This window comes from Oncorhynchus gorbuscha, linkage group LG10 (assembly GCF_021184085.1).
Source record: "Oncorhynchus gorbuscha isolate QuinsamMale2020 ecotype Even-year linkage group LG10, OgorEven_v1.0, whole genome shotgun sequence".
Lineage (NCBI taxonomy): Eukaryota > Metazoa > Chordata > Actinopteri > Salmoniformes > Salmonidae > Oncorhynchus > Oncorhynchus gorbuscha.
Window position 1 is genome coordinate 37129224 of NC_060182.1, and position 27963 is coordinate 37157186.

The following is a 27963-nucleotide window of genomic DNA, read 5'->3' on the forward strand; positions in this document are numbered from 1 at the left end:
CCAGTCTGTTATTTGAACTCAATCAGCATGACAGAGTGATCTCCAGCCTTGTCCTCGTCAACACTCACACCTGTGTTAACGAGAGAATCACTGACATGATGTCAGCTGGTCATTTTGTGGCAGGGCTGAAATGCAGTGTAAATGTTTTTGGGGGATTCAGTTAATTTGCATCGCAAAGAGGGACTTTGCAATGAATTGCATTCAACGGATCACTCTTCATAACATTCTGGATGCAAATTGCTATCATACAAACTGAGGCAGCAGACTTTGTGAAAATTAATATTTGTGTCATTCTCAAAACTTTTGGCCACGACTGTACTGCCTTTCGGTGCGATTATTTTCAAATGCCAAACGTTATTAACTGAACATAAAACTAGACATAAACCACTACTGCACCATTCAGGGTGACGTTCGTTATATTGTTTGTGTGACCAATGGGACCAATAGTTTTTGCTTTGTCTCAATACAAACTTTTACGGCTTTACGAGTAAACACATTTTATTACATGCAGCCCCAAACAAACAGTCAACAATCTTTTCAAAACACACAGCAGCAATGGCGAGGTACACTACATATATATAAAAGTATGTGGACACCTTTTCAAATGAGTGGATTCAGCTATTTCAGCAACACCCATTGCTGACATGTGGATAAAATTGAGCACACAGCCATGCAATCTCCATAGACAAACATTGTCAGTAGAATGGCCTAAGAGCTCAGTGACTTTCAATGTGGCACCGTCATAGGATGCCACCTTTCCAACAAGTCAGTTCGTCAAATTTCTGCCCTGCTAGAGCTGCCCCGGTCAACTGTAAGTGCTGTTATGGTGAAGTGGAAAAGTCTTGGAGCAACAACGGCTCAGCCGCGAAGTGGTAGGCCACACAAGCTCACAGAACGGGACCGCCAAGTGCTGAAGTGCGTAACACATAAAAATTGTCTGCAGTGGGAACGCATTCTCTGGAGTGATGAATCACGCTTTACCATCTGGCAGTTCGACGGATGAATCTGGGTTTGGTGGATGCCAGGAGAATGCTACCATAGTGCAAACAAAATTTTGGTGGAGGAGAAATAATGGTCTGGGGCTGTTTTTCATGGTTCGGGCTAAGCCCATTAGTTCCAGTGAAGGGAAATCTTAACAATACATCATACAATGACATTCTAGACAATTCTGTGCTTCCAATTTTGTGGCAACAGTTTGGGGAAGGCCCTTTCCTGTTTCAGCATGACAATGCCGTGTACAAGAACTTAACTGGCCTGCACAGAGCCCTGACCTCAACTCCAACGAATACCTTTGAGATTAATTGGAAAGCAGATTGCAATCCATGCCTAATTGCCCAACATCAGTGTCCGACCTCACTAATGCTCTTGTGGCTGAATGGAAGCAAGTCTCTGCAGCAATGATCTAGTGGAAAGCCTTCCCAGAACAGTGAAAGCTGTTATAGCAGCAAATGGGGGACCGACTCCATATTAATGCCCATGATTTTGGAATGAAATGTTTGACAAGGAGGTGTCCACATACTTTTGGTCATGTAGAGTATGTTTGACCTCGAAACATGAAAAATACAACTTCTCACAAGTAAAGCCAGCCACCACAACCACAATAAGCTTATACAGATCACAATTACATTATGACATTTCTAGAGATGTGTCCCAAATGGCACCTTATCCCCTATGCAGTGAGATACTTTTGACCAGAGCCCTGGTCAAATATAGTGCACTATAAAGGGAATAGGGAGACATTTAAGACACACCATAGATCTCATCTCCGACAGCCAAATGCAGCAGAATAGGTTGACTGTGGGGGAATTGCTTTGCTCCAACTTTTGATACATCTTTTAAAACACAAACACCTGGTTTCCATGCAGCGGGATGGATGCAATGTCAAAGCCTGAGGAAAATAATATTACCTGAGTAAAACAACAAGTTTATGAGTAAATATGAGAGCAAAGCACAATGCCTTGTAAAAGATAACAAGGACCAAGGAAAACGTTTATATCAAATTATTCAGAACTACGAAAACATCTACAAAGAAAACATGCTGAGCATTTTCTTATAAGGAAACACAATGAATAAAGTATTTCAAACAACATGTTGATGAATGGACAATGCATGACATCAGCAAAACATCCAAATACGTATTCCAGATAACCAATCGTTGTTTGTGTTGGATCGTTGTTAGGCACTTATGGCTGATGAAAACACAATAAAAACACGTTAAACATGAGAAGAGGAGTTTGCAAAGTTGGCAAAACGGCACAAACAGATCTGCTACCAGGCTCATTTTTATATCACAATATGGGTTTTGAAATGATGGTGACGATCAAACACATTAGATGCAATATTAATAATTGGTATTGTTTTGGCAGATTCTCTCATCATTGGACATCAATATGATGGACATATTAAACACAAACAAAACATATATTTTCTCTCAAATATGTAAACAGTCAGCAAGTAACTTTACAGCACGTTTACGCAAACACTTCGGATTTCTTTCACTGACCCATAGCTAGTGAATGCATGGTCTGTATCCATCCACATGGAGACAACAAGCATGCCTCTGAGAAGCTTCTGACATGTTTAGAAGTTATCACAACATGATTAATGCTACACAATGCTCACAACAACCTCACTAACAAAATCATCAGAACAGCAAATACAATTTTTTTGTTTGTAAAGCGTTAGTCAGTTAGCATAGTTGGATATGTCGGGGTGGAGGACGGTGCATGCGATAAGATCAGACACTGTTGGGGTTGTAGCAGAGCATGTTGAGCTGCAGGTTCTCGTCCCAGTGTCTGAGGATGATAAAGAGCTGGTTGGCAGCAGACTTGACCGAGGCTAAGTCCTTTCCTTCAGGGATGCTCTGGGCACTGAGCCACATGCTAGCCTTAGCTGCTATCAGCTCCCACTCTATGAAGTAGCTGGCCGAGCTGTGCTCCAGCCAGGCCAGGGCTACAGCCGTGGCCCACACCATGCCCTCCGTATCCAGCCTCTTCTCAGACCCAAGGGGCGCTGCTGGGGGGGTTTCCACACTCTCCGACTCCGAGCCCCGTCCGCCGTCAGTCAGGGAATGAGGGTAGAGAGGGGGCTCGGCGTAGGTGGTAGGGGTGGAGGGGCCGCCCAGGAAGAAAAGAGAAGATCCTGGCCCACCCTCCATCCGGAGACTCCTGCCAAGGTGTGAGGGGCTGTGGCCCGTCTGGCTGTGGCTGCTGACAGCCAGGTCTCCAGTCTGGTGGTGGCCTGCCAGGCTGGTATCTGTTACCTTAGCTGAGCTCTCAAATGGAGACAGGGAGGTGGACTTGTGGCTGTCCTCTGCAGTGCTGCTGTCTGAGCGGCAACTGGCTGAGTGGGAGACGTGGTGACTCAGACTGACCCGGTGGCTGGTGAAGGGAGATGTCCACTTCAGCTTGTCCATGTGCACATTGATAGCCTCACACAGAGCGCTGTCCAGGCAGAACGCACCACACGCCAACTGTAAGGACACCTGTACCAGAGAGAGGGAGATGTAGGGTGTAAAAAGATAAACATTTATATTTTCAAAAACGTGGCGTTTTGTCACCACTGACCACGCACCAGAGGTATGTAGTCTTTTTTTTCATTCTCGCTCTCCCCTACAGAGTTGCTGGTTTTGCTGTTTGAGCCAAACATGAAGCCCCTGGCAGCCCGGGTCAGGAGTCTTGTCCGGCTGAGAGTCAGTCTGTAGAGGACAGGAGAGAGATGCAGCATCTCAAGATCAACTTCAAGTTTCATTCATTGCCATTTGTAAGCACAAATACATACACTGGATTTTCTCTGTGACATCACGCAGCCCTTATTTCCTGCTCCTAGCATAACCCTGCCATTCTCAGCACATACCTATAGTTCAACATAGGTGAAATTGTTTTCATTTTGAGAATGGAGGGGAAAGGGACATTTTTCCAACACTGGGAAATGCACAAATGATGCATAGCGGAAAAAGGCGACTGAGTAATGTGTGCCTGAGAGATAAGACTGGGTGAGATTAGCATGAAATGGAGAAAGGAGACATTACATCACACAAAAAACTATGTACTCGAAGTAGGGATGTCCCCAACTAAAACTAATCTTACTCGACCGGTTGATTGGTCAAAATGTTAAAACGTGTATTTGTTTAAGGAAACTAGGCATATGTCACACGTCACTACTTCAGAGGAGAGGGATGTGAACATAAACATTTATTTTCTTATCAAAATGTGTTTTTTGGGTAGAAATGCCTTCTGAAACATCTGAACTTTCATGTGCCTTAATAACAAACTTGTATTCCATCCATAAATAGAAATAAATTTTTGAAATTCCGAGCCTAGTTGGTTAAGCCATGATTGGCTGAATGGACATGCCGGGAGATGAGTTTGGATTGGTTTGCCATGTAGAATGCTTCTGTTTGTAACGTGAGCTGTTCAGTATGTGTTGCTAGTCCTTTCTACCGCGTCATAAAAAAAAAAAAACGTTAGCCGTCGAGAACTACAAAAGTTTTGCTACTTTTCTCAACAACATTGATGCCCTGAATTTAGCAGGTGCTATCAACAGTTCAGTTGGAAAAAGTGATGGACTACTTTCTGCATACGCCACGGTCAGTGTGAACCGGAGTGACTTGACACAACATCGGCCAAACAACATGTAGCTTCAAATAAAGCATAGTTAAATGGTTCCAGTCTGCCGTGCAATGTTCATCCGTGTATACAGGTAAGAGTCAAGCTACATTTTCAGATAAACGTTTCTAATTTAGTCAGAAAGTTGTTTTTATTGCAAGTTAAAGCGTACTGTTAGTTAGCTAACGAACGTTAGCTTTCTGGCTCACTAGCTAACTTTATGTGTATGATCTGTCTAATATTATTATTAGAATCAGAAATCAATTTGCATTTCTAGTTAAAGAAAAAATAACACATGACATTTTGTCCCCTTTCATGCTGAGTGGTTATCGAAAGGGAGAAATCTGGAATCATTTTGAAATAGGCTATGTTGAGGAACTATTGTCACTCTCAATGGATGTAAAAACAGACTTTGTTTACTTGCTGTTTGAGGCAAAATAAAAAAAATACCTTGAGAAGCTCCACAGTAATGGTGAGTTATGACAATCAGAAATAGTAGCAGATCCCAAAATGGGCACATTTATAGGCCTACATTTGCGCCCAGGCCAGGTAGCCTAGGCCTACTTCTATACGTAATCAGATGGGTGTCCTTACTCAAAATTGACAGGAGCGCTCCAAGAAAAAGCCCATTCATAAATTAACAACTCGTAAATGGAATGAAATAAGCAAAAACAGGTGTAGCCTAGTAAGACTGTATCAGTTAATATATTGAATGTATTAACATAAATGACCTTAACCAAACAAACAATGTAGATGAGAAATGATGGAAATTAATGGTAGGCTAAATGTACTACTGGTGATACTGGTGTGCCATCCATATGGCCTATTCAATGGATTAGTCCACTCAGACAGGCGGGAATCAGACAGGTGTCTCATGAGCCAAAATGTTTTTTCCCAAATGTTGATATGTTACAGACTTATTCTAAAATGGATTACATTAAAATGTTTCCCTCATCATTCTCTGAATACTAATGTGCAAAAATATGTAAACCTGTTTTCGCTTTGTCATGAGGGGGGAAAAACGATTTAATACATTTTAGAATAAGTCTGTAACGTAACAAAATGTGGAAAACGTTAAAGGGTCTGAATATTTTCCAAACGCACTCCATTTGCCACTGCTCTACTAAAAAAATCTTGGTCAACCAACCGCCTATCGACCAAACAATCAACCAGTCGACGAAATGGGGTCGAAGTCACTAGATCTAGCAGGTGCCCTCAGAATATAGAGTAACCAGAAGTAACAATTATCAGTTGGCAATGAGACACCACTAGCAGTCTAGACCCTCTCCATCACCCACCTCGCTGAGAAGAGGCTCTCCACCAACTTCTGTGATTGGTCTGAGGTCACAGACGGGCTCCTCTGGGGGGCTGAGAGAGACAGAGAGAGAAAGACAGTCAGTCAGGGCAAGTTAGTTTTTTCCATTTAGCTCTCTCTCCTCTCTACCCTGAGCATCACGACTACACTCCACATGACACCACCACACAGTACACAGATAAGACACCCACAGAAGGTTGGAAGCCACAGCAGAGGACAAACACAATCTAGCAGCTGTGTGTGTGTGTGTGTGTGTGTGTGTGTGTGTGTGTGTGTGTGTGTGTGTGTGTGTGTGTGTGTGTGTGTGTGTGTGTGTGTGTGTGTGTGTGTGTGTGTGTGTGTGCGTGTGCGTGTGCGTGTGCGTGTGCGTGTGCGCGTGTATGTTTAGACGCTATCAATGTAGACCATAAGAAAACAAATGGGCTTTTTAATGAAGTCATTAATATTATTTGCGAGCCAGTGATTTTCCTTGAAAGCAAAACAGGCCAGATAAAAACTCACCATTTGTAAAGCTGCTTCTTTCCCAGCCAGAGGATGAGGGGGTGCTGCACGGAGAGGCCCCATCTTCCACACCTAAAACCCAGCAAAACGATAGGTCAATGTCATTTGAAAAGTTTCACTGTGGACAACATGAATAGTATACTACACAGGTAAAACACTCAAAGCATATTCATTCATTTGACTGTGATATGTGGTTGTCTCACCTAGCTATGTTAATATGAATGCACTAACTGCAAGTTGCTCTGGATAAGATCATCTACTTAATTACTCAAATATAAAATGTAAATATTTTACATACAGATCTCACATTACTGTATTGATTCAAACTTTTAAAATATTGTTCCTAGATGTATTCTTTGTACAGTTTTTTAAATTTAATGTAGTTATTTGTTACATTTGACTGTTTAAAACCTAGCAGTACTACTTGTTTTTCTGAGAGTGAGGCGGATATATAGCGTTTTGCCTAAAAACATGATTATTTGTCCCTCTGAAATGAAACCATCAATTGATAGAGTTCGAATAAATACATGTCTGTCATTGCACAACCCCATGCCACGCTTAGATAGTCAAAAAACACACAACCTATTTCATAACTTCTTTAAACAATAAAAGCTCATTTCAACATTTCTGAAAATAGCGTTTTGGAATGAAGCTTTTCATATAGAAATTACTAAAAACCTGTCAGATCTGTCAGTTTGGCAGGTGTATGACCTCTTCAAACTATCACCTGTCACACATTTTCACACATTCTTCTACTATGTAGTACGGTAAAGGTCTTACTGGGGTGCAGATGCCCGTCCTCAGCCTCCTCTGACATGCAGCCAGACTGGGAGCGGCCCAGTCCGATGGAGTAAACCTGGTTCTTCCTGCTCCCCGAGCGAGAGCCCCACTTCAGACCCTCACCTGAAACACCCAACAGAGACACAGTGTATTTCCTAACCTAAAGGATGACCGCAGTCTTAGAACTGTTCACATTTGTGGTATTAAAGGACAAAGTTACCTTGATTTTTAATAAAGGTCTGAAGAAGAGTCAATGGTTAAAATAAGCATTAAAAAACTCCCATCCATTCAATGTGAACGTATGCATACCAAGAATTCTAAAAAGTTTTGGAGAATAACTTTCTCCATGGAGAATAAGAGCAACTCCTCCCAGCTGCCCACTGCACTGAGGCTAGGAAACACTGTCACCACCGATAAATCTACGATAATCGATAATTTCAATAAGCATTTTCCACGGCTGGCCATGCTTTCCACCTGGCTACCCCTACCTCGGCCAACAGCTCTGAACCCCCCCTCCCCTCAAAGGGGGAGACACTCTAGACCCAAACTGTTAGACCTATATCCATCCTGCTCTGCATTTGTAAAATCTTCAAAAGACAAGTTAACAAACAGATCACCGACCATTTTGAATCCCACCGTACCTTCTCCACTATGCAATCTGGTTTCTGAGCTGGTCATGGGTGCACCTCAGCCATACTCAAGGTCCTAAATTATATCATAACCGCCATCGATAAAAGACAGTACTGTGCAGCCGTCTTCATCGACCTGGCCAAGGCGTTCAACTCTGTCAATCATCGCATTCTTATCGGCAGACTCAATAGCCTTGGTTTCTCAAATGACTGCCTTGCCTGTTTACTACTTCAAATGACTGCCTTGCCTGTTTACTACTTCTCAGACAGAGTTCAGTGTGTCAAATCGGAGGGCCTATTGTCCGGACCTCTAGCAGTCTATATGGGGAGGCCAAAGGGTTCAATTCTCGGGCAGACTCTTTTCTCTGTAAATATCAATGATGTTGCTCTTGCTGCTGGTGATTCTCTGATCCACCTCTACGCAGACGACACCATTCTGTTTACATCTGGCCCTTTGGACACTATGTTAACAAACCTCCAGACGAGCTTCAGATTTAACTCTGTGTTGTTGTTTTTGTCGCACTGCTCTGCTCTGCTTTATCTTGGCCAGGTCACAGTTGTAAATGAGAACTTGTTCTCAACTGGCCTACCTGGTTAAATAAAGGTGAAATAAAAATAAACAAATAAAAATAAACAGGAGTGTCTCACCTGGGTTGATGTAGTCGATTAAGGTCTGTAGATATTCATTAGTGTCCAGATCAACAGGGACAAATGCAGTGTATTTACTGAGAATGTTACAGGCCTTGCTGGTGTGGATGGCATACAACTGGCATCTTCTGCCAGAACCTGGAAAATAACATGTTGTCACCTTATCATCTTTGATTTACATAAATTCCATTATAAAACTGGATTTGAAGAAGTAAACTATTACCAAAACAAAACAATAAAAGACAATCGCTCCAAAGGATACCATTTGTGACTGAATTCAGCTTGTGTCAAATTGTCAAGGTTAGCTTTTTCTACAGACTCAGAGCTTCAAAATGGTGTATCATACACTGCAGTTAGGGGAAACATGGGAATGTGATAAACGTTGTGGCAGACGGCAGGGAGAGGTGAGGGGAGTGGTTATTGAGGGGAGATATCTTGCAGCTCACTGGCTCCACCCCGGAGCCTTATATGGACTTCCTGCCCCAAATAGACAAGGCTGTAGATCGTTAAGCCAGGCATTGCTTGGGGATAAAGGAGGAAGCAGCCTTCACAAAGGGTCAGAGTAAGGAAAGAGCAACGTGCGTTATGAAGAGTGGGAGAAGAGAGAATAATATCTGTGAGACTACCCGTTGTGACCTGGACTGTCGGATTACCCCACTTGTGTACTGCATTGGCTGAGGACCCGAGTTTTAGGATTATCCCTGGAGAACGGAACAGACAACGAGAATGGCTTGTGGACTGTGAAGTAATTGGTGAATCCCCCTTCTTCCTCAGTGTACAAAAATCCCTAAAACTTCCCATTTGCATTCTAGTTGTGCTACTGGTGTATGTTTTGTTATTGAACTTGGTGACGTGGAAACCCCACACCCTTGAGTGTGCTACAAAGTGTTATATAACTTTGGAGATAAGTAGGAGAAAAATGCCATTCAATTATTTTTACTACCATTTAGCAATGTTCACAACTTAAGCCTTAGACCCACCCATCTCTAAGAATTCATATGTAAACACATGAGTCAGCATGACATTCTCCTCCAGAATGTAGTCTCTGTTATCCCCCTCCCTTATCTCAGCCAATCATGGATCCTGCCTATCTCCCTATATAGCTCAGTGCTTTCGACTGGGCTAAACTAATTTGAGTTTTTTTTTTCATATTTACAGATCCCATACAAGTTTGTAATTAGGGCACATGAAAGTTAACATGTTCAAGAAGGCAAATATATATTTAACATTTAACACCCCTACTGTGATGTAGGCAATCACATCAAACACCCCGATCCTGAATCCGGTCACATTTGAGCAATGAGATATTACCCATGTCTTACGCACCATGCTCAATCTCACACTCCTTATCTGCCATGTTTTCAAAATCCTGAATAATGGAACGTCCAGCCAGATGATGGAACGTTTCGTTCCACAGTTCCTCGTGAACTTTCTCTTCCCGCTCTCTGCCCTTCAGGTAGGGGTTTATGTCAAAGGTCACCTCCCACTTGACTGGCTTCCCGCAGAGCAGGCCCGACACCACGGCCTTACAGTCCCCCTTCACCACCTCCTGACAATCTGGGGTGGTGTTCAGGTCTGGCGTGGCTGGAGGCTCCTGGGGGGGTTCCATCTCACAAAGCTGATTGGGGTAGCAGTCTGGTAACACAACAATGAGAAGTTAGACATCTTGTCTGGGATATCAGTTATTTGATCGATTAGTGTGTCTACCATTGCTCAATGTTAGGGTGAGTGGGAGGGCTGTGGTTGTGGACGCACCTGCGTCTCCTAAGCTGCCGACAGAAGGGTCAGTGGAGGAGGAGCAGTCCTCCCAACCGGTGCTCTTGGTTCCTCCTGGAGCGTGCTCTGGGTCAGCCCTGCTCCTGGTGGCTTCGGCCTGCAGGTTGGAGCCAGGGGGCTGGGCCTGCTCGGGGTCCACCTCTTGGGGAGCCCACTCCAGATGGGGGGAGAGTGTGTGAGAAGCGCCGTTGGCAGGGCGCTCCCTGGAACCCGTGGCAGATGTGGCACACAGGTTTACTAGCTGTGGCTGTCAGGGGTTAAACATAAAGATACATGTTTAGCTAAATACTATGACCAAAGATGATATTAAACTTTATTACAATGATAATTTAAGTTCAGAATAATTGCAATACATCCACTGACTTACTCCCCACGAATGTGAACCGACCATAGACTAATTGCGACCATGCCCATTCAGGCAAGAAACTCACTTAAGTGTTAATAAGGACCATTACAGTGATGGCATTGTGCATGCAGTAATGATAGACTCAGTCATCAGAGCAATGTGTTTTTGCCCAAACTTTTTATAGTCCCGTACCCCTTCAAACATTCAACCTCCAGCTGTGTACCCCATCTACTAACACCAAGGTCAGCGCACTCTCAAATGTAGTTTTCTTGCCATCATTGTATTCCTGCCACATACACACACTATACAATACATTTATTAAACATAAGAATGAGTGTGAGTTTTTGTCACAACCCAGCTCGTGGGAAGTGACAAAGAGCTGTGTGTTGTCCTTGTTAATGCAGACAGAAGAGCTCCAACTTCTTAATCATAGCCTCAATTTTGTCCCGCACATTGAATATAGTTGCGGAAAGTCCTTGTAATCCTAGATTCAGATCATTCAGGCTGTCACGACTTCCGCCGAAGTCGGTCCCTCTCCTTGTTCGAGCGGGGTTCGGCAGCCGACGTCACCGGCTTTCTAGCCACTTTCATTTTCCATTTGTTTTTTCTTTGTTTTATACACACCTGATTTCAATCCCACAATTACTGTTTCATTATTTAACCCTCTGTTCCCCCATGGGTTTTGTGAGTGATTGTTTATTGTATTTTCAGTCTGTCATGGTGTGCGTGCATTTGTTACTTTGTATATTTTACATTTTGAGTAAAAGTACGTTGATTACTCATATCTGCTGTCCTGCGCTAGACTTTCTACACCAGCTACACATAGGACCCATTACAGAATCACTCACCCGAAGAATAGAGTCAGCAGGAGCAGACGCCCTGCCCTCCCTGTTCCAGTGGAGGAGCGTGTTCAGCAGTACGCGACCATGTTGCAACGTCTGGGCACTGCCATGGATCGCGTGCTGCAGACTATGGATCGTTTAGAGAGAGGATGAGGTTTTTCAGCGCCTCCACCAGCCCCACTACAACAGGTGCCACTGTCCACCCCTCTATCCCCTGGTCCCAGTGGGATTCGTCTCGCGCTCCCGAGGGAGTATGATGGGACGGCTGCCGGATGCCTGGCGACCGTCCACCCGGCTCCTTCAGGACGTGCGAGTGTGTCCGCCCTCATCTCCTGCCTCTCAGGCAAAGCCCTGGAGTGGGGCAAAGCCCTGGAGTGGGCCAACGCCGTATGGTGTGAGGGAGATGCGGCGTTATATCATTACGCAGTGTTCGTTCCACCTGAGGCAGGGGACGAGGAGCGCGCAGGATTTTGCCTTGGACTTCCGGTCCCTGTGGCCAGCGCGGGATGGAACGATAGGGCCCTGATCGATCACTACAGGTGCAGTCTGTGTGAGGACGTCCATCGGGAGTTGGCCTTGACCTGTACGTCAAGGCTGAGAAATGTCTGTTCTTCCAACAGTCTGTCTCCTTCTTAGGGTACCGCATTTCCACGTCAGGGGTGGAGTGGAGAGTGACTGCATTTCAGCCATGCGTAAATGGCCGATTCTCACCACGGTAAAGGAAGTGCAGCGATTTTTAGGGTTTTCCAACTACTACCGGAAGTTTGGTCAGGTAGCAGCTCCCATTACCTCACTGCTGAAGGGAGGACAGGTGCGGCTGCAGTGGTCGGCTGAGGCGGACAGGGCTTTTGGTCACCTGAAGGCTCTGTTTACCTCTGCTCCCGTGCTGGCTTATCCGGATCCCTTTTTGCCGTTCATAGTGAAGATGGACACGTCCAAGGCTGGGATAGGAGCCGTGCTCTCTCAGCGCTCGGGCACGCCACCAAAGCTCTGCTCCTGTGCCTTCTTTTCAAAGAGGCTGTCCGCGACCGTTTGATCTATTGGGCCCATGCGTCACCCTCCTCTGGTCATCCTGGCATCGGACGGACGGTGTGTTGCCTTAGTGGGAAGTACTGGTGGCCCACCTTGGCCAAGGACATGAAGGTTTTTGTTTCCTTCTGCTCGGTGTGCGCCCAGTGCAAGGCTCCCAGGCGCCTGCCCAGAGGAAAATTACAACGGCCGTGTTCACACCTGTCGGTGGACTTCCTGATGGTTCTTCCTCCCTCACAGGGCAACACCACGATCCTGGTCATTGTGGATCGGTTTTCTAAGACATGCCGTCTCCTCCCTTTGCCCGGTCTCCCTACGGCCCTACAGACTGCGGAGGCCCTGTTCACTCATGCCTTCCGGCACAACGGGGTGCCTGAGGACATAGTCTCTGATCGAGGTCCCCAGTTCACGTCCAGGGTCTGGAGAGCGTTCATGGAACGTCTGGCGGTCTCGGTCAGCCTCACCTCAGGTTTTCACCCCGAGAGTAACAGGCAGATGGAGAGAGTAAACCAGGATATGGGTAGGTTTCTGTGGACATATTGCCAGGACCGGCCGGGGGAGTGGGCGGCATTCATTCCCTGAGCAGAGATGGCTCGAAACTCACTCCGCCACTCCTCCACTAACCTCTCTCCTTTCCAGTAAATACTGGGGTATCAGCCAGTTCTGGCACCGTGGCATCAGAGCCAGATCAAAGCTCCTGCGGTAAATTAATTGTTCAAGCAATTGGAGGAGACCTGGGACGCCGCCCATGGGCACCTACAACAGGTCGTTAGGCGGCAAAAAGTGGGTGCTGACCGCCACTGCAGCGAGGCCCCGGTGTTCGCACTGGAGGACCGGGTCTGGCTCTCGACCTGAAACCTACCCCTCCTCCTGCCCTGCCGGAAGCTGCGTCAGCGGTTTGTGGGGACATTTAAAGTCCTGATGAGACTGAACGAGGTATGCTACAGGTTACAGCTTCCCCCAGATTATTTTATTAATCCCTCGTTCCATGTGTCTCTCCTCAGTCCGGTGGTGGCTGGTCCAATCCAGGAAGCTAAGTTGCGGGAGGTTCTTCCGCCCCCTCTGGACATCGAGGGGCCCCGGCATATGCTGTTCGAGCTATCCTGGACTCGAGGTGTTGGGCGAGGGGCCTTCAGTACCTCGTAGAGTGGGAGGGGTATGGTCCAGAGGAGAGATGCAGGTGGAGGACGTCCTGGACCCTTCGTTGCTGCGGCATTTCCACCATCTCCATCTGAATCGCCCTGCGCATCATCCTCTGAGTCATCCCCGAAGTCGCTGTCACCTCTGCCACCTCTCCTTGTTCGGGCGGCATTCGGCGATCGACATCACCGGCTTTCAATCCCCCGCCGATCCACTTTTCATTTGTTTTGTCTTTGTTTTACACACCTGATTCAATCCCACAATTACTGTTTCATTATTTAACCCTCTGTTCCCTTCCCATGGGTTTTTGTGAGTGATTGTTTATTGTATTTTCGGTCTGTCATGGTGTGTGTGTATTTGTTACTTTGTATATTTTACATTTTGAGTAAAAGTAAGTTGATTACTAATATCTGCTGTCCTGCTCCAGACTCTCTACACCAACTACACATAGGACCCATTACACAGGCGATAAAAAACATCACCCGGATACGTCATTGCATATTGCAGAAAATACACGAGAGTTTAGGGGCCTTGCTTTAACAAAGTTAACCATTTTCACTGTAGTGTCCAAAATGTCTTTCAAGCTGTCAGGCATTCCCTTAGCAGCAAGAGCCTCTCGGTGGATGCTGCAGTGTACCCAAGGCGCTTCCCAGGAGAAACTACTTGCACGCGGGTTTACCACTCTACTATGTCTCCCTGTCATGGCTTTTGCGCCATCAGTATTTTTACTCAAAATACCAACATGAGCAGCATCTACGTTTGGCTTCATACGGACCGTTAGTGGAATTCCCGCGAGAGAGTAACGGTTAATGTGATTGGATGTTAATCATTTGACAAGGCTACCTGTATTTGACATTGTGTTGTTATTTTGCTGAACACTGAGGCTACTCAGGCGAGAAAATATGTCATCACATTTTTATTTGGCGTACCCCCAACGGCATTGCTTGGGAATACCTGCACTAAATCAAGGACAACGCCTTTTATGATATGGGTTATGCCACAATTTGAATTAGCTGATGTCAATTTGTATAAAATGTTTTCTTATATTTCTTTATACGCTTTCTGTTGATGACCATAAAACCTGTTTTGTCTTAATAAGCAGATTAATAATTTCAACAATCAGAACCAAGTCTTGCGTGCACTAGTAACTATCACACTATGCAGATCAAAGTCAAATTCCAAGTATATCATTTGTACAAGGGCAGAAACCATGGAATGACAGGAGAGCCTTGCCTCATTATGCCAATGCACTCTGGGCAACTTTCAGACAGTCCATTATCATTCATGAAATGATGGTGGCCCTCATTAGTGATGAGAGAACATTCCTCTTTTGTATTGGTGATTACACTCCAACTGAGCCCAGGGTCAGATCACTTTCTCCCACGCCATTATTACTCATCCAACGTCACTGCAATTTCAACACTGACTTCCTGGCATATCTTATCGAAAAGACAATATAATTGTCCGAAAGAGATTTGTGTACAAAATGCCATATGCTGCAAGATCAACCTGTAAAAAACTATATTTTCCAGAATAATGGTTTTTACTTTTACCATGAAAGCCTATTCATTTTTGCACCAATGTCTTAGGTATTCTGTGGTGTTTCTTAAATTGCTTTTGTGTGGTTATGAACAAAGAATAAATTGGATTGTCACTTAAACGATTCTATTTGAAGATTGAAATCAATGAACCATGTGTATCATATTAAGACATGTTTCTAATGATTTCTATACGTGTTTTTCTTTTTGAACAATTCCCCTCGTAGTCATTTTTCTTCAGGTTATAAGTAGAGTGTGAGATAGATGAGGACAGAGACATAGTAGAAAGAGGGGACATAGGAATCGAACTGCAGTCTCCAGGGTCGAGACACAGATCTGTTGGCAATGCCACAAGATCACAGACACTGCACTCACGTGGTATTCAGTCTTCCACTGTGCTCCATAGTCAGGGCTGGTCTGTCCATTCAGCTCCTGGACCTTAGCTCTCCTCAGTGGGTTCTTCCCCTCTACAGAGCTGGGGTCACTGGGAGTGCAGGTCTTCTTCATGTTTTGGTTGTATTCCACTATCTGGCTGGTGCTATACACACGTCTTCTAGGTGACGTTTTGTCCTCTATTCCTATGGGTTTGTGAAAAGATCACATTCATTTGTGTGCACAAATACACGGTTTCATGTCTGAATGTGTGATCATGTCTGACCAAGTGATCGTTACCGCATGAATTGGACCAACGAAACAAAAATGGCATTTGAACCAGTGGAAAGGAAGAGATGATCTCAGACCTCTAGATTCTTACCCATGGCTTTGTGTTCTGTGGGGCCAGAGCTGCTTCTGACATGGAGTCCAGATAGGAGTCCAACGGCAGGCTGGAGTGTATGTCCCTGTGCATCCCTGGACCGTCAGAGAAGCCTGTAGTCATCTCTGGGTCCTCCTCTTGGGAGTGGTAAAACACTGAGCTAGCTGACACATTGGAATGCATCATACTGTATCGCCTCCTTTTATCCTGGCGGAAGAGTTGAAAGAGAAATGTCTGAGTGCTGCATCTCTACACCACTTGGGAGTGTAATTGATAGTTGCTGACCGAGACATTCATTTCAAGATATAGCTTTTCGACACCTTTCATCAGAGAGGATATTTTAGCCTTCAAAAAAGAATCCACATCCTTCACTTGAATCACTTAACATAGAGACGTTCTATTGAATTGAAATAGAGGGAAACAGATGATGTGCTTGATTCTCATTCAGGAGTGAGGAGACTATCTTAATAACACTAAGAAATATGAATACATATTACATAGCCACTTTATGTCAAGGTGTAGGCCTACTTACAGATTTGGGATTGGGATGGTAGCGCGTGGTGTCGCACACCACGCTGTAGCCAATCAAACAGTCCCCAGGGAACAGGAATGTGGAGCCCACTGGGGAGAGCAACACCTCCTTGGTGTCAGGGAACAACCAGTCGATGGCTATGTCACTCAGCACTGGGGCCATGGTCTTCTTCAACGACTTAATAATCTGGGAGAATATACAGATAGAGCGATGCAGTGGAAATAGAATAGAAACAGAGATCTATTGAAGTTATTCTTATGAGTTTCAGTGATCTGGAAGAGTACGGGCAGAGATCCAGAGGACATTGCCTTCCTTGAGTGCCAGCATTATAGAGGTGAAATGCAGATTCCTACAATATCGCATTGTCTACTGAAATTATGACATTCCCTCCGTCTGTGCAATGCACAGAGCCTGTAAGCCTGTGAGAATGGAATAATAAAGGACCCTTTTAAAACATAACGTATGCTGTGAATTAGACTGATTCTAATGGGCGTTTTATTCAACAAAATGAATAGTTAATTACTAACAGTGGAGAGCACTCTGTCTGAACAATTTGCATCCACTGCATAATGGTCCTCCTCTATGACATTCAGAATAGCTGGTTGTCGCAAAGAGGAGGATAAACATGTCATTGGAAATGAGGACCTTGGGCTGCAGTCTCTCCCCTTCTGCCAAGAACTCTGCCGTTCCTTTGGAAACAGCTGCCAGTCCTGTCATCAGTCTCCTGCAAGCACTCTGACCGATGCCGAAGGTGTAGCACCTGCCAAAACAAGATTCACATCTCAGTGGCTTTAGTGGCCTGGAAAGACCAGTGGCCTGAAAATGTCTGTAGGTATCGGAGTCGCATAAGCGTCAGACACCCTATTTCTCATAGACATTTATTCCCTCACAGAGACCTCTTGAGATGGTCCAGTAGCTCAAAGTTGTGGTGATATATTACAACTCACCCCTCCCCCACAAAGGTTTTGGTTTATAAGTCCATGTAATTTGCTGCATATAGCAGCAGAAAACTAGATGTGGACCTCGATTCAAATGTATCAAGAAATATGAATCTGTATGCCTAGCAATCAACAAATGTCCATCGTTTAAAGCACACGTTTACAAGTCTCAGTCACAAATGACAGCTCCAATAAACCCCCTATGGTGAACATCATTGGTGCTTTCAAGACAACGGAGAACTCTGAAAAAAAACGAGGACGAATCATGAAGTCAATGAAAGAGATCCGAGTAGGAATTCTGAGTTTTATGACCCTTCAAAACAAATTTCCCCAGTTGGAGCTTGTTTTCTTCTGAGTTCCCAGTTGTCTTGAACTCCCTGAAGTCAGAAGTAGGAGATCTCCCAGATCTGAGTTCCCAGTTGTTTTGAATGCGGTACATGTGAACAAGAGGCTCTCAGAATCATTCATGACTCTTTGAGTTTTCAGTTCATCGTTCGTCGGTAAATAAAAATGGATAGTGGGTCCTAGTGGCTCTGGCCATTATTGAGTCAAATTAATTAAATTAGTCTAAAGATTCACTCTTTTGACTAAAGAGCAGAACTACCCATCACTAGCCTGATGAGGACCGAGAGTGAGACGGACTCTGTTGATGGTCAATTTGATGGTCAATTTTCATCATCATGCAGCCAAATGCCATGTCTCCTTATCATTTTTCCCCCATTAGGTTTGTCAATTTCACTTCACATGTCACACTGAGTACAAATTAGAGATGTCAATCTCCATCTCAGCATCAGCCGATGCACCAGTGATGGCCACTCTGCATAGTTGTTGAGGGCAAACAGCGGGGATTAAAAAGGAGGCGCAACCTTTAGCATAGCTACATGTCTGACGTGGTCTGTGTCCCAAATGGCACCCTATTCCCTATACAGTGCACTACTTTTGACCAGGGCCCATAGTGCACTACTTTTGACACTATGTAGGAAATAGGGTGCCATTTGTGATGCAAACCTGGTAGCAGAGGTTCATTAGTATTTTCGCTGTCCACTGACCGGGGATGTGCTGATTTGTGAGTGTGGAGCAATAATGATTCTGGACGCGCGGCCGGATTGGCCAGACCACTGTGTATCTAATCCAATCATCTAGGGGTTATTCATCCTTTAAAAAGGGGAATATTTAAAGTTAATTACATCAGATGTAGTTCAAGAAAGGATGACTGCGGACTGGGATTGGAGATGCAACAACCAAAGTGAAACAATAACCAATTCCCTGCAGACAGCATTGTGTTATTGGCGGTCTTGGTCTGTCAACAGCTGGTGTTTTGATTCTTCAGGGGCATGTTCAGAGCATCTCCCCATGTTCAGATGTTGCAGTGTTTGAAAATATTAGCATATTACCATATGACTTTGTTGACACTGTGATTTGCTTTGACTTTACCATACCCAATAACGTTGCGCGGGTTGATTCATAATCAGCAGTCCGCGCGGGGCGGATTTAGGGCCATGACATATTGTGTGGATTAAGGGCGGGTGGTGGCGGGCGTGTTGAATAAAGAGAAAACAATACCTTAAATCCATAAATGTAGCCTATCATTCTTGTGCAATTTATATCTATAGGCTACATTGGCATTTTTATTTCATCATTTTATGCTCTGGCATTTGCGCATAAGCCTAAACTTTATAGGCCAAACTGTATGAATGACAAACAGCCTACACGCTAATTGACAAATGCTTTTGGGATCGGTCAGTAAATATTAATGTCTGTCCATGGAGGCGAAAAGGACAATGTTGGAATTTAAATCTGCAATATATGTAACTTTTTGAGTGACCTTACCAAATTCACATAAACATTTGTGTTATAGATCGGTCATTCTAATTGAAAGCAAGTCGAAGAAGCAGTAGATCTGTTTTATGTGCACTATTTCTATGCTTCCCGTTCTTACGTTTCGTTTTTGCATCTTTTATTTTCAGTTTTGTACACCAGCTTCAAACAGCTGAAAATACAATATTTTTCGTTATGTAAAATATATTTCACAATGGTTTAGATGGTGCAATGATTCTCTACACTATACTTGCTTGTTTTGTCACGTAAACTGAAATTAGGGGACTATTAGAATTATAGCAACCAGGAAACCGAGGAGTGATTTCCGCATAATGTGGAGTTGAAAATAAAGAAAAGGGAGGGCCAGAAAAGTAATGTTTGGAAACTATGGATACTATACCAATTGGATAGTCGCATGGCACCTCAAGGAAACTGTAGCCTACTGTTTAGATGGCTTAATTGGAAACTGAACTCTGGACACTGCAGGTCTATAACATCTTACATGACCTTTATATTAACTCCTGCAGAATTAAGCATTTCTTGCAATGAAATGATACACCAAATGTAGGAAAAATGTTGACTCGGGAACAGGAGTGGAGAAATATGATTTATTCCTTTCAGCATCTTGAGAGAATGTGAATGCAGTTCCATCTATAGTGTTGCTATCTTTAAAAGCTGATAGTAGCCTATTTCAACTACATAAAATATGGTCATTTTCATAGCTGTTTGGTCGTTTCCATAGCTTTCTATTTCTTACAACAGGTCAAACAGATGTGATTTGGAAATTTTGCACAGAAAATATTTCCCTTTTTTTTCTCTCCGGTCTCTAAACTTCTTTGCTCAGAAAAAGAAGCAGAAATCACATGGAAAACTTTACCGAAGTCAACTAGATAGAATAATTAATTCTATAGATTTATGACTTCCTGATAAGTACGGTTTTATTCAGTCTTCTAGGGCAACATATAGGCCTACCGACAGAAGAGAAGCTGTATGTATATACTGTAATTATAGACAAGTTGACTAACAAACATCCTACCAAAATGTCAGAAATTATAAGCAGAAATAACTCAAATCAGGCAACAACAAAAAATAATCCTGCACCCCCTGTCAAATTATTCCATCATCTCTGACTAGCCTAGAATGCATTTTCTATATTATCAGGTTAGGCTTGGTTGCGTAGCCTAGTGGTTAGAGCGTTGGACTAGTATCCGGAAGGTTGCGAGTTCAAACCCCCAAGCTGACAAGGTAAAAATCTGTCATTCTGCCCCTGAACAGGCAGTTAACCCACTGTTCCCAGGCCATCATTGAAAATAAGAATATGTTCTTAACTGACTTGCCTGGTTAAATAAAGGAAAAAAATAAAAAGTTGTGGGCCTCAGATTTTCACTTTACCACATATAGTGCCTTCGGAAAGCTCTGGAGCAGGTTTTCATCAAGGATGTTTCTGCACTTTGCTCCGTTCATCCTAACTAGTCTCCCAATCCCTGCCGCTGAAACACATCCCCATAGCATGATGCTGCCACCACCATGCTTTACCGGGGGGATGGTGCCAGGTCTCCTCCATGTGTGACACTTGGCATTCAGGCCAAAGAGTTCAATCTTGGTTTCATCAGACCAGAGAATCTTGTTTCTCATGGTGCCTTTTGGCAAACACCAAGCGGGCTGTCATTTGGCTTTTACTGAGGAGTGGCTTCCGTCTGGCCACTCTACCATAAAGGCCTGATTAGTGGAGTGCTGCAGAGATGGTTGTCCTTCTGGAGGGTTCTCCCATCTCCACAGAGGAAGCTATGTCAGAATGACCATTGGGTTCTTGGTCACCTCTCTGACCAAGGCCCTTCCCCCCCGATTGCTCAGTTTGGCTGGGCAGACAGCTCCAGGAAGAGTCTTAGTGGTTCCAAACTTCTTCCATTTAAGATTGAAGGAAGCCACTGTGTTCTATGGGACCTTCAATGCTGCAGAAATGTTTTGGTACCCTTCCCCAGATCTGTGCCTCGACACAATCCTGTCTCTGAGCTCTACGGACAATTCCTTTGACCTAACGGTATGGTTTTTGCTTGGACATGCACTGTAAACCATGGGACATTATATAGACAGGTGTGTGCCTTCCCAAATAATGTACAATTAATTGAAATAATGTTCAAACAAGTTTTAGAAACATCTCAAGGATGATCAATGGAAAGTATGCACCTGAGCTCAATTTGGAGTCTCATAGCAAAGTTTCTGAATATTTATGTAAATAAGGTATATATATATATATATATATATATATTTGTAATACAATCCCCCCCCAAAAATCTAAAAACCTGTTTTTGCTCTGTCATTATCGAGTGTTTTGTAGATTGCTGAGGATTTTTATTTATTTTATATAATACATTTCAGAATAAGGCTGTAACGTAACAAAATGTGGAAAAAGTCAAGGGGTCTGAATACCTCCCGAAGGCACTGTATAGTCGGAAGGTTGCGTATGGGTTATTAGCAAATGCGGGTGCGGTTGAACAAACAGCTGACCCGCGCACCCCTAATCCAATCCTGATTGAGCTACAGGTTTTTGAAGTCACACCTAATAATATCAAGTAATGTGCGAACATAAGGTACATATTTCCAAGCTTAATTTTAAAAGGATTACTGAGCAATAACAGCTCCGTCACCACATAACGTTCTGAGAGCCATATGTTTCTTAGAGCTTAATGAGCGTGGTGGTGTCATATGGTTATTTAGCATACAACCATCACACAGCCTTCTGGGAATGGTGTAGGATAGTTGCTTGGCTTTGAAAATTCGCAACACATTTAAACATACATTTGTTGGTACTGTAGCCCAATGACCAAAAGTGCCCTCTGTGGCCTCATGGGTGGAATGTTATTCATATTTTTTTTTAATGATTGAAAATCCGGTGTTTCTATATAAAACAATTGTTATATATTTCAGTCTTCTGTGTTGTATATAAAGTGTAATATTGGGATGCAAAATTGAATACATTTCAACTTCATATCTGACATGGCACTGGTGTCTTCTTTCTTTAAGCCCATAACCATGTGTGTGAGGTGTATACTTTAGTTTCAAAGTACATTTGCTTAAGACTACCAATAATCACTGTGGCCCTGATTTAGCCCATTTCAGTAAAAGGTTAACAGATTGTTTCCTAAAAGTTGAAACATGGGTACATTTAATTACATTTTTTATTTAAATGTTAGTAATGTTATCTGAACGTTCTCCAACTGGTTTGACATTAGGAATGTTCTCAAATAGTTCAAAGAACTTTAAGAAACAACGTTCTTCTGTGGAAATCTCAGTACTTCAACATAACGTTTCCTACAGGTTTCCTCATGGTTCTATTTAAAGTAATGTTCTCATATTAACCCTTCGCTAAGCCCCACCTCCTTGGTTACTGTTGCAACCTCGGACAACATGTTCCCCGGGAAGCCCATTTCCCCATACGAACCACTGCCGAAATCCCCTCACAATGATCTCAAGCGGTGTTTTTAATACATAATGAAATGAAACACAGACTACCCCTTGCTAACCAGGAAACGCTCGGGTATGTTGTGGTGGATTGTCATTACAATTGCTTTACGAGAACCTGGTGAAATTTGTTTTGTGGTGTGGCTAGCCACTGAATGGCTCTGAATTCACTGTCAGCATGCAGGAAATGCTACTAACCACTTTTGGAGCTAACTAGTTACTGCTTTCAAATCTTGATGTCGACAGCAGATGGCAGTTGTATTAATAACATGGCTAACTTAGCTAACTAATATATATTTCAAAAAGCAAGTTATATTAAGTGGCTAGCTAGCTAGCATTAACAACATTTGGTGGCCTATGAGACCGAGAGCTGACTAACCAGCTGAACTAGCAAACAATATAACAAAAGTATAATTTCGGATTCAAAAAATACCTCATCAGGCTCTGCATTTCAGGAATCAGTAGCAAGTACCCCTGGTGCACTTAAATTATTTAACCATTTAAACAATGTATTTTTTTTAAAGAAAACTCAATCTCATATGTTTTAAATTTGAGCTTGTCCAAGGTGTAGGACTCGACGACAGTTTTTATCCATTGGAGCACTGGTTGCCACAAATTCTTGAGGGGCTTAGCGAAGGGTCAGTTGTTCCTAGAACTTTAAGAAAACTATCCATAAAGACCACAAGAAAACCTTGAGAGACCGTTCTAAGAATGTTACTTAAAAACATATACATTCCGTTGTCAGCATCAACAAAACTCTCTATCCTCTTCCTTGAGTGTGTTCAGGTGTGTTGGCCACGCCCACTTATTGGCCACACCTGATCATAATGAGTGCTTGATTCGTTTGAAATGAGGCCTGTTTGAATAGACAAAAATGAACCGTTTTGCATGTGTAAAAAAAAAAAAAGGCAGGGCATGCTAGCACCATCCTGGTGGCGCAGTGGACTAATTCCATGGATAGAAAACAGAAGATTATAGACTCGAATCTTACGGATGCTTTGTCACAATAAAAAATAATTGTGTTTGCATGATTACTGCCTAAGGAAATAAATGTCCATGTGTCCTATCTGTGCTAAGCCAAAATAAGCTAGCTGTGTTATTAAACGTCTTAATGAAATATTCAGTGGAAGTTATTTTAAAAAAACTAAAAACCTATCATTTCTCATGAATAAAACCTCCCAGAACATTCTCAGAACCTCCCTGCAATCTAAAAGTTTACATTCCCAGAAAAGGTGAAATTTTCACTTCTGTTCTCAGATCATTTATAGAAAGGTACCAGTCAGGAAACGGCTTCGTTCCCACAACCAATGTGAACTTCCAAGGAACCAAATGTGCTAGCTGGGAAGGTTTTGCAATAACGCCCCCTCCAATCCCCTAGACTTGATTACATGTCTGAATGGTATGTTGTTTATTTGCTTTGTGCATAATGCGTTAGCAAGCTCAATCAGATTTAATATGATTACTGTGCTCGTTAGTGTTGTGCTGCTATTGTTCTTGTGTCCAATTCCATTACAACTCTTAAAGTGGTGCCCGAGGCCGTCTGATTCACACGTGGTATCAAATGGGGCACTTTGTAACGGGTTTAGATTAGAAGCCTCCAGCTAGGGCAAAACGAACAGCAATTTAACAATACCCATAAACCACTTTACATCGTGGTGTAAAGTGGGTTTGCATACTGATTGATTCCCCCAGTGCCTGTAAGAAGAGGAAGTGAAACCCAGGTATATGTTGATTGTCTGTTTACCTGGTGTAGCGGGCATGGCTGCGGACCAGCTCGATGACCTTCCCTGTGTTGTTGACAGCCCCGTCCGTGAGCAGGAAGAGCATGCGAGGATGACCTGCGTGCATTGGTTGCCTCAGGATCCATTTGAGCGGTGCCAGGATGTTGGTGCCGCCCATGTCAGCTCGGATCTTCTTGATGTACTCACAAGCCATGGTTACTGTTTGCTGAAAATTTTAGAAATCAAGAGAAAAAGCATAGTAGTATTTAAAAGCCTAGCAGTTAGAAAGGCTAGCCTGCAACCAGAGGGTTGCCAGTTCAAATCCCAGGTCTGACTGGAAAAATCTGGTGGCAAGTGAGCTGGCAACCAGAGGGTTGCTTGTATCAAATTCTAGACCCTATTGCCTGCAGTTGTGCCCTTGAGCAAGACACTTAACACCCCAAAACAACAGCGCTTCGGGCACCCAGTGTTGCAGCCCCCGCACCTCTCCTATGGGCTGAGTTAAAAGTGGAAGTCAAATTTCGGTTGGATATTGTGTGTAATTGACCAATAAAGTGATCTCTCAATAGACAAATGTGTCTCTGACTCACACTTTGATTACCTGTAGTTGTCAAATCTGGCCTGCAAGATTAAGTATTTACTAATAGAGATTTTATCAATGACATGCAGTTAATTAATATTGACCTGAAAGCAGAAACACTACATGTCCTGCCAGCCTCATACCTCATCATAGCTCTGACTGGTAGTAAACAGTGTTTTGAATGTGGAGCCGAAGCCAATGATGTTGAAGAGGCTGGCAGGCACAAGGCTCTTCAGAATCACCACCATGGCATCCTGGAAACAGAACAGACATGATAGAAACACAAGGTCAAGAGGTAGAAGAGCAAAATGAGAAAAGTGTGGAAGAGAGTCAAAAAGAAAAGAAACAAGACAGGCAGACCAGGCAGTCAATTTTTAAGTCATTGTCTAACAATCAACCTTGTTCACCTGCTGCAAGTGTTCTTTACCTATATGAGGAAAATTGTTAAAACATTTTTGGCTGCAGCAGTACGACCAGATTACAGCTCCTCTGACACGGTCTTCTCTGGCATCAGTCTAGTTATTACAAACGGTTTAAAGTTTAAAGTGTTATTAGTCTTATGTACAGGATACACGTGGTATACACTGTCCAACAAAATGCTTACTTACAGGTTCCTTCTTGATAATGAAACAACAATAAGAAATAAGAAAAGATAAGAATATGAACAGAAAGTAAATGGCTTAGTAGAATAGACATTTTAGCATATGTATAATACAGGAAGTTTGTAGTAAAGGAATTACATTTATGTATCAGGGAAGGGCGGATTTGGGTGCAAGTATCATGACATGATGTGAATTGGAATGTGTTTAGCCTATCACTAGCATTATAACTTCACCAAATTACATAATTATATACTAGACATGAGTCATATTTTTGGAGCTAAAAATACAATTATTTACTGGTTCTCAAGATTTGACAATAACGGTTCTGTTCCGGAAAACTAGAGATCAACCACATAATCTCCTCCTCTTTTTCCCTCATCTTATTTTAAGAGGTGGTATCAAATAGATGTTTAAATTTCTCCTGCTCTTTATATTCAGTCAAAGGTGGTATCAAATTGGGGCCTGGCATTTTAGGGGAGTTTCTGGCTGTTCAAAGAAACAGAGGAGGAATGGTTGCATCGATTTGACAAGCCTTTAAGCCAGACTTTGGGGTATCAGAGGGTGTCAAAGGAAGAGGAGGCCCATCCCTCCTGGCCCGAAGTGCATCACAGACTGAGAGAGGTTAGTCAAACATCACTCAGCCTGGCCCATTCAGGTAACGTTACGGTCAGATGCACTGGAATTGAAGTCTGAGCTGGGCTGATTTTCCATTGACCATTCCATTTAAAGGTGTGGCAGCTTCACTCCATCTTTGTAAAGACTACTTTCTATGAGCAGTGAGTCATTGAGTCATTAATAGCACACCATTTGTGTATAACCGCACTTAAGACACCTAATTAGTGTACTACATCATTCCTTTCTCATTCATTTATTTTTCTTTGCCCTGAATTAACAAGTTTAGAATGTAGTTAATTATGCTGTACATTAATGATCTGCTTTCTGTTCATACATTAATGATCTGCCTTCTGTCTGTACTGGGACTGAAGTTCAAATGTATGCAGATGATACAGTGATATATGTGCACGCAAAGAGCAAACAACAAGCTGCACAAGAACTCACTACTGTAATGGTCCAGGTTACAAAGTGGCTCAGTGACTCGTGTTTGCATCTCAATGTGAAAAAAACTGTATGCATGTTCTTCACAAAGAGGGCAACAGATGCTACTGAGCCAGATGTCTATGTGTCAGGGGAGAAGCTCCAGGTGGTATCCGATTTTAAGTACCTTGGCATCATACTTGATTCCAACCTCTCTTTTAAAAAGCATGTGAAAAAGGTAATTCAAATAACCAAATTCAACCTAGCTAATTTCCGATTTATACGAAATTGTTTGACTACAGAGGTAGCAAAACTGTACTTCAATTCTATGATACTCCCCCACTTAACATACTGCTTGACTAGTTGGGCCCAAGCTTGCTGTACAACATTAAAACCTATTCAGTCTGTCTACAAACAGGCTCTCAAAGTGCTTGATAGGAAGCCCAATAGCCATCATCATTGTCACATCCTTAGAAAGCATGAGCTCTTGAGTTGGGAAAATCTTGTGCAATACACCGACGCATGTCTTGTATTCAAGATCCTTAATGGCCTGGCTCCCCCTCCACTCAATATTTTTGTTAAACAGAAAACCCAGACATATGGCAGGAGATCCACAAGGTCTGCCATGAGAGGTGACTGTATAGTTCCCCTAAGGAAAAGCACCTTTAGTAAATCTGCAATCTCTGTGAGAGCTTCCCATGTCTGGAATACACTGCCATCAGACACACATAACTGCACCACATATCACACTTTCACAAAATGCTTGAAGACCTGGCTAAAGGTCAATCAGATTTGTCAACATGGTCCCTAGCTGTGTGTTGCCGCTTTCCATGTTGTCTGTTGTCTGTAGCTTGTGAGGTGTGGAAACACTTTGTTGCTTTTATGAATTTTGTTTTGCTGCTTTTTGTTCTATGTTGCTCTGTCTGTATGCTATGTCTTGCTTGTCCTATGTTGCTATGTCTTGCTTGTTCTATGGTGCGATTGTCTATATTGTAATTGTTTTTAATAACCTGCCCAGGGACTGCGGTTGAAAATTAGCCGGCTGGCTAAAACCGGCACTTTTACTGAAACGTTGATTAATGTGCAATGTCCCTGTAAAAATAAAATAAAATAAACTAAACTATGCTTACTATATGCATTTCCTATGAATGTGTTATGTATGGGTTATTATGAAGTCTCGTACAGTACCTTGACACGGCTGATGTTGACCCCGCTCATGCTCCCACTGAGGTCAATGAGGAAGATGTACTCTCCATGCACCTTCCTCAGGTCAGAGGTCATGGACTTGAGGTCTGGGCAGAAGTTGAGCATGACCACAGGGTTGTGAAGGATGTCCTTGTGGAGACGCTTACGAATGATATCCACCTACA

General features: G+C 43.2%; 1 protein-coding gene across 1 annotated transcript in view; it reads right to left on the minus strand.

Annotated features, from left to right (window-relative positions):
• Nucleotides 1–805: 805 nt before the first annotated feature.
• Nucleotides 806–27963, minus strand: part of vwa5b1 (von Willebrand factor A domain containing 5B1) — a 44772-nt gene continuing 17614 nt past the window's right edge. The window contains exons 8-22 of the mRNA XM_046367662.1: nucleotides 27782–27958; nucleotides 25100–25210; nucleotides 24400–24602; nucleotides 17083–17197; nucleotides 16438–16623; nucleotides 15906–16112; nucleotides 15527–15721; nucleotides 10236–10503; nucleotides 9807–10115; nucleotides 8481–8618; nucleotides 7204–7326; nucleotides 6424–6495; nucleotides 5906–5975; nucleotides 3574–3697; nucleotides 806–3484 (exon numbers count right to left, since the gene is read on the minus strand). Coding sequence (XP_046223618.1) covers nucleotides 2738–3484; nucleotides 3574–3697; nucleotides 5906–5975; nucleotides 6424–6495; nucleotides 7204–7326; nucleotides 8481–8618; nucleotides 9807–10115; nucleotides 10236–10503; nucleotides 15527–15721; nucleotides 15906–16112; nucleotides 16438–16623; nucleotides 17083–17197; nucleotides 24400–24602; nucleotides 25100–25210; nucleotides 27782–27958 — 3045 coding nt within the window. The 3' untranslated portion in view covers nucleotides 806–2737. The remainder of the gene's footprint in view (nucleotides 3485–3573; nucleotides 3698–5905; nucleotides 5976–6423; nucleotides 6496–7203; nucleotides 7327–8480; nucleotides 8619–9806; nucleotides 10116–10235; nucleotides 10504–15526; nucleotides 15722–15905; nucleotides 16113–16437; nucleotides 16624–17082; nucleotides 17198–24399; nucleotides 24603–25099; nucleotides 25211–27781; nucleotides 27959–27963) is intronic.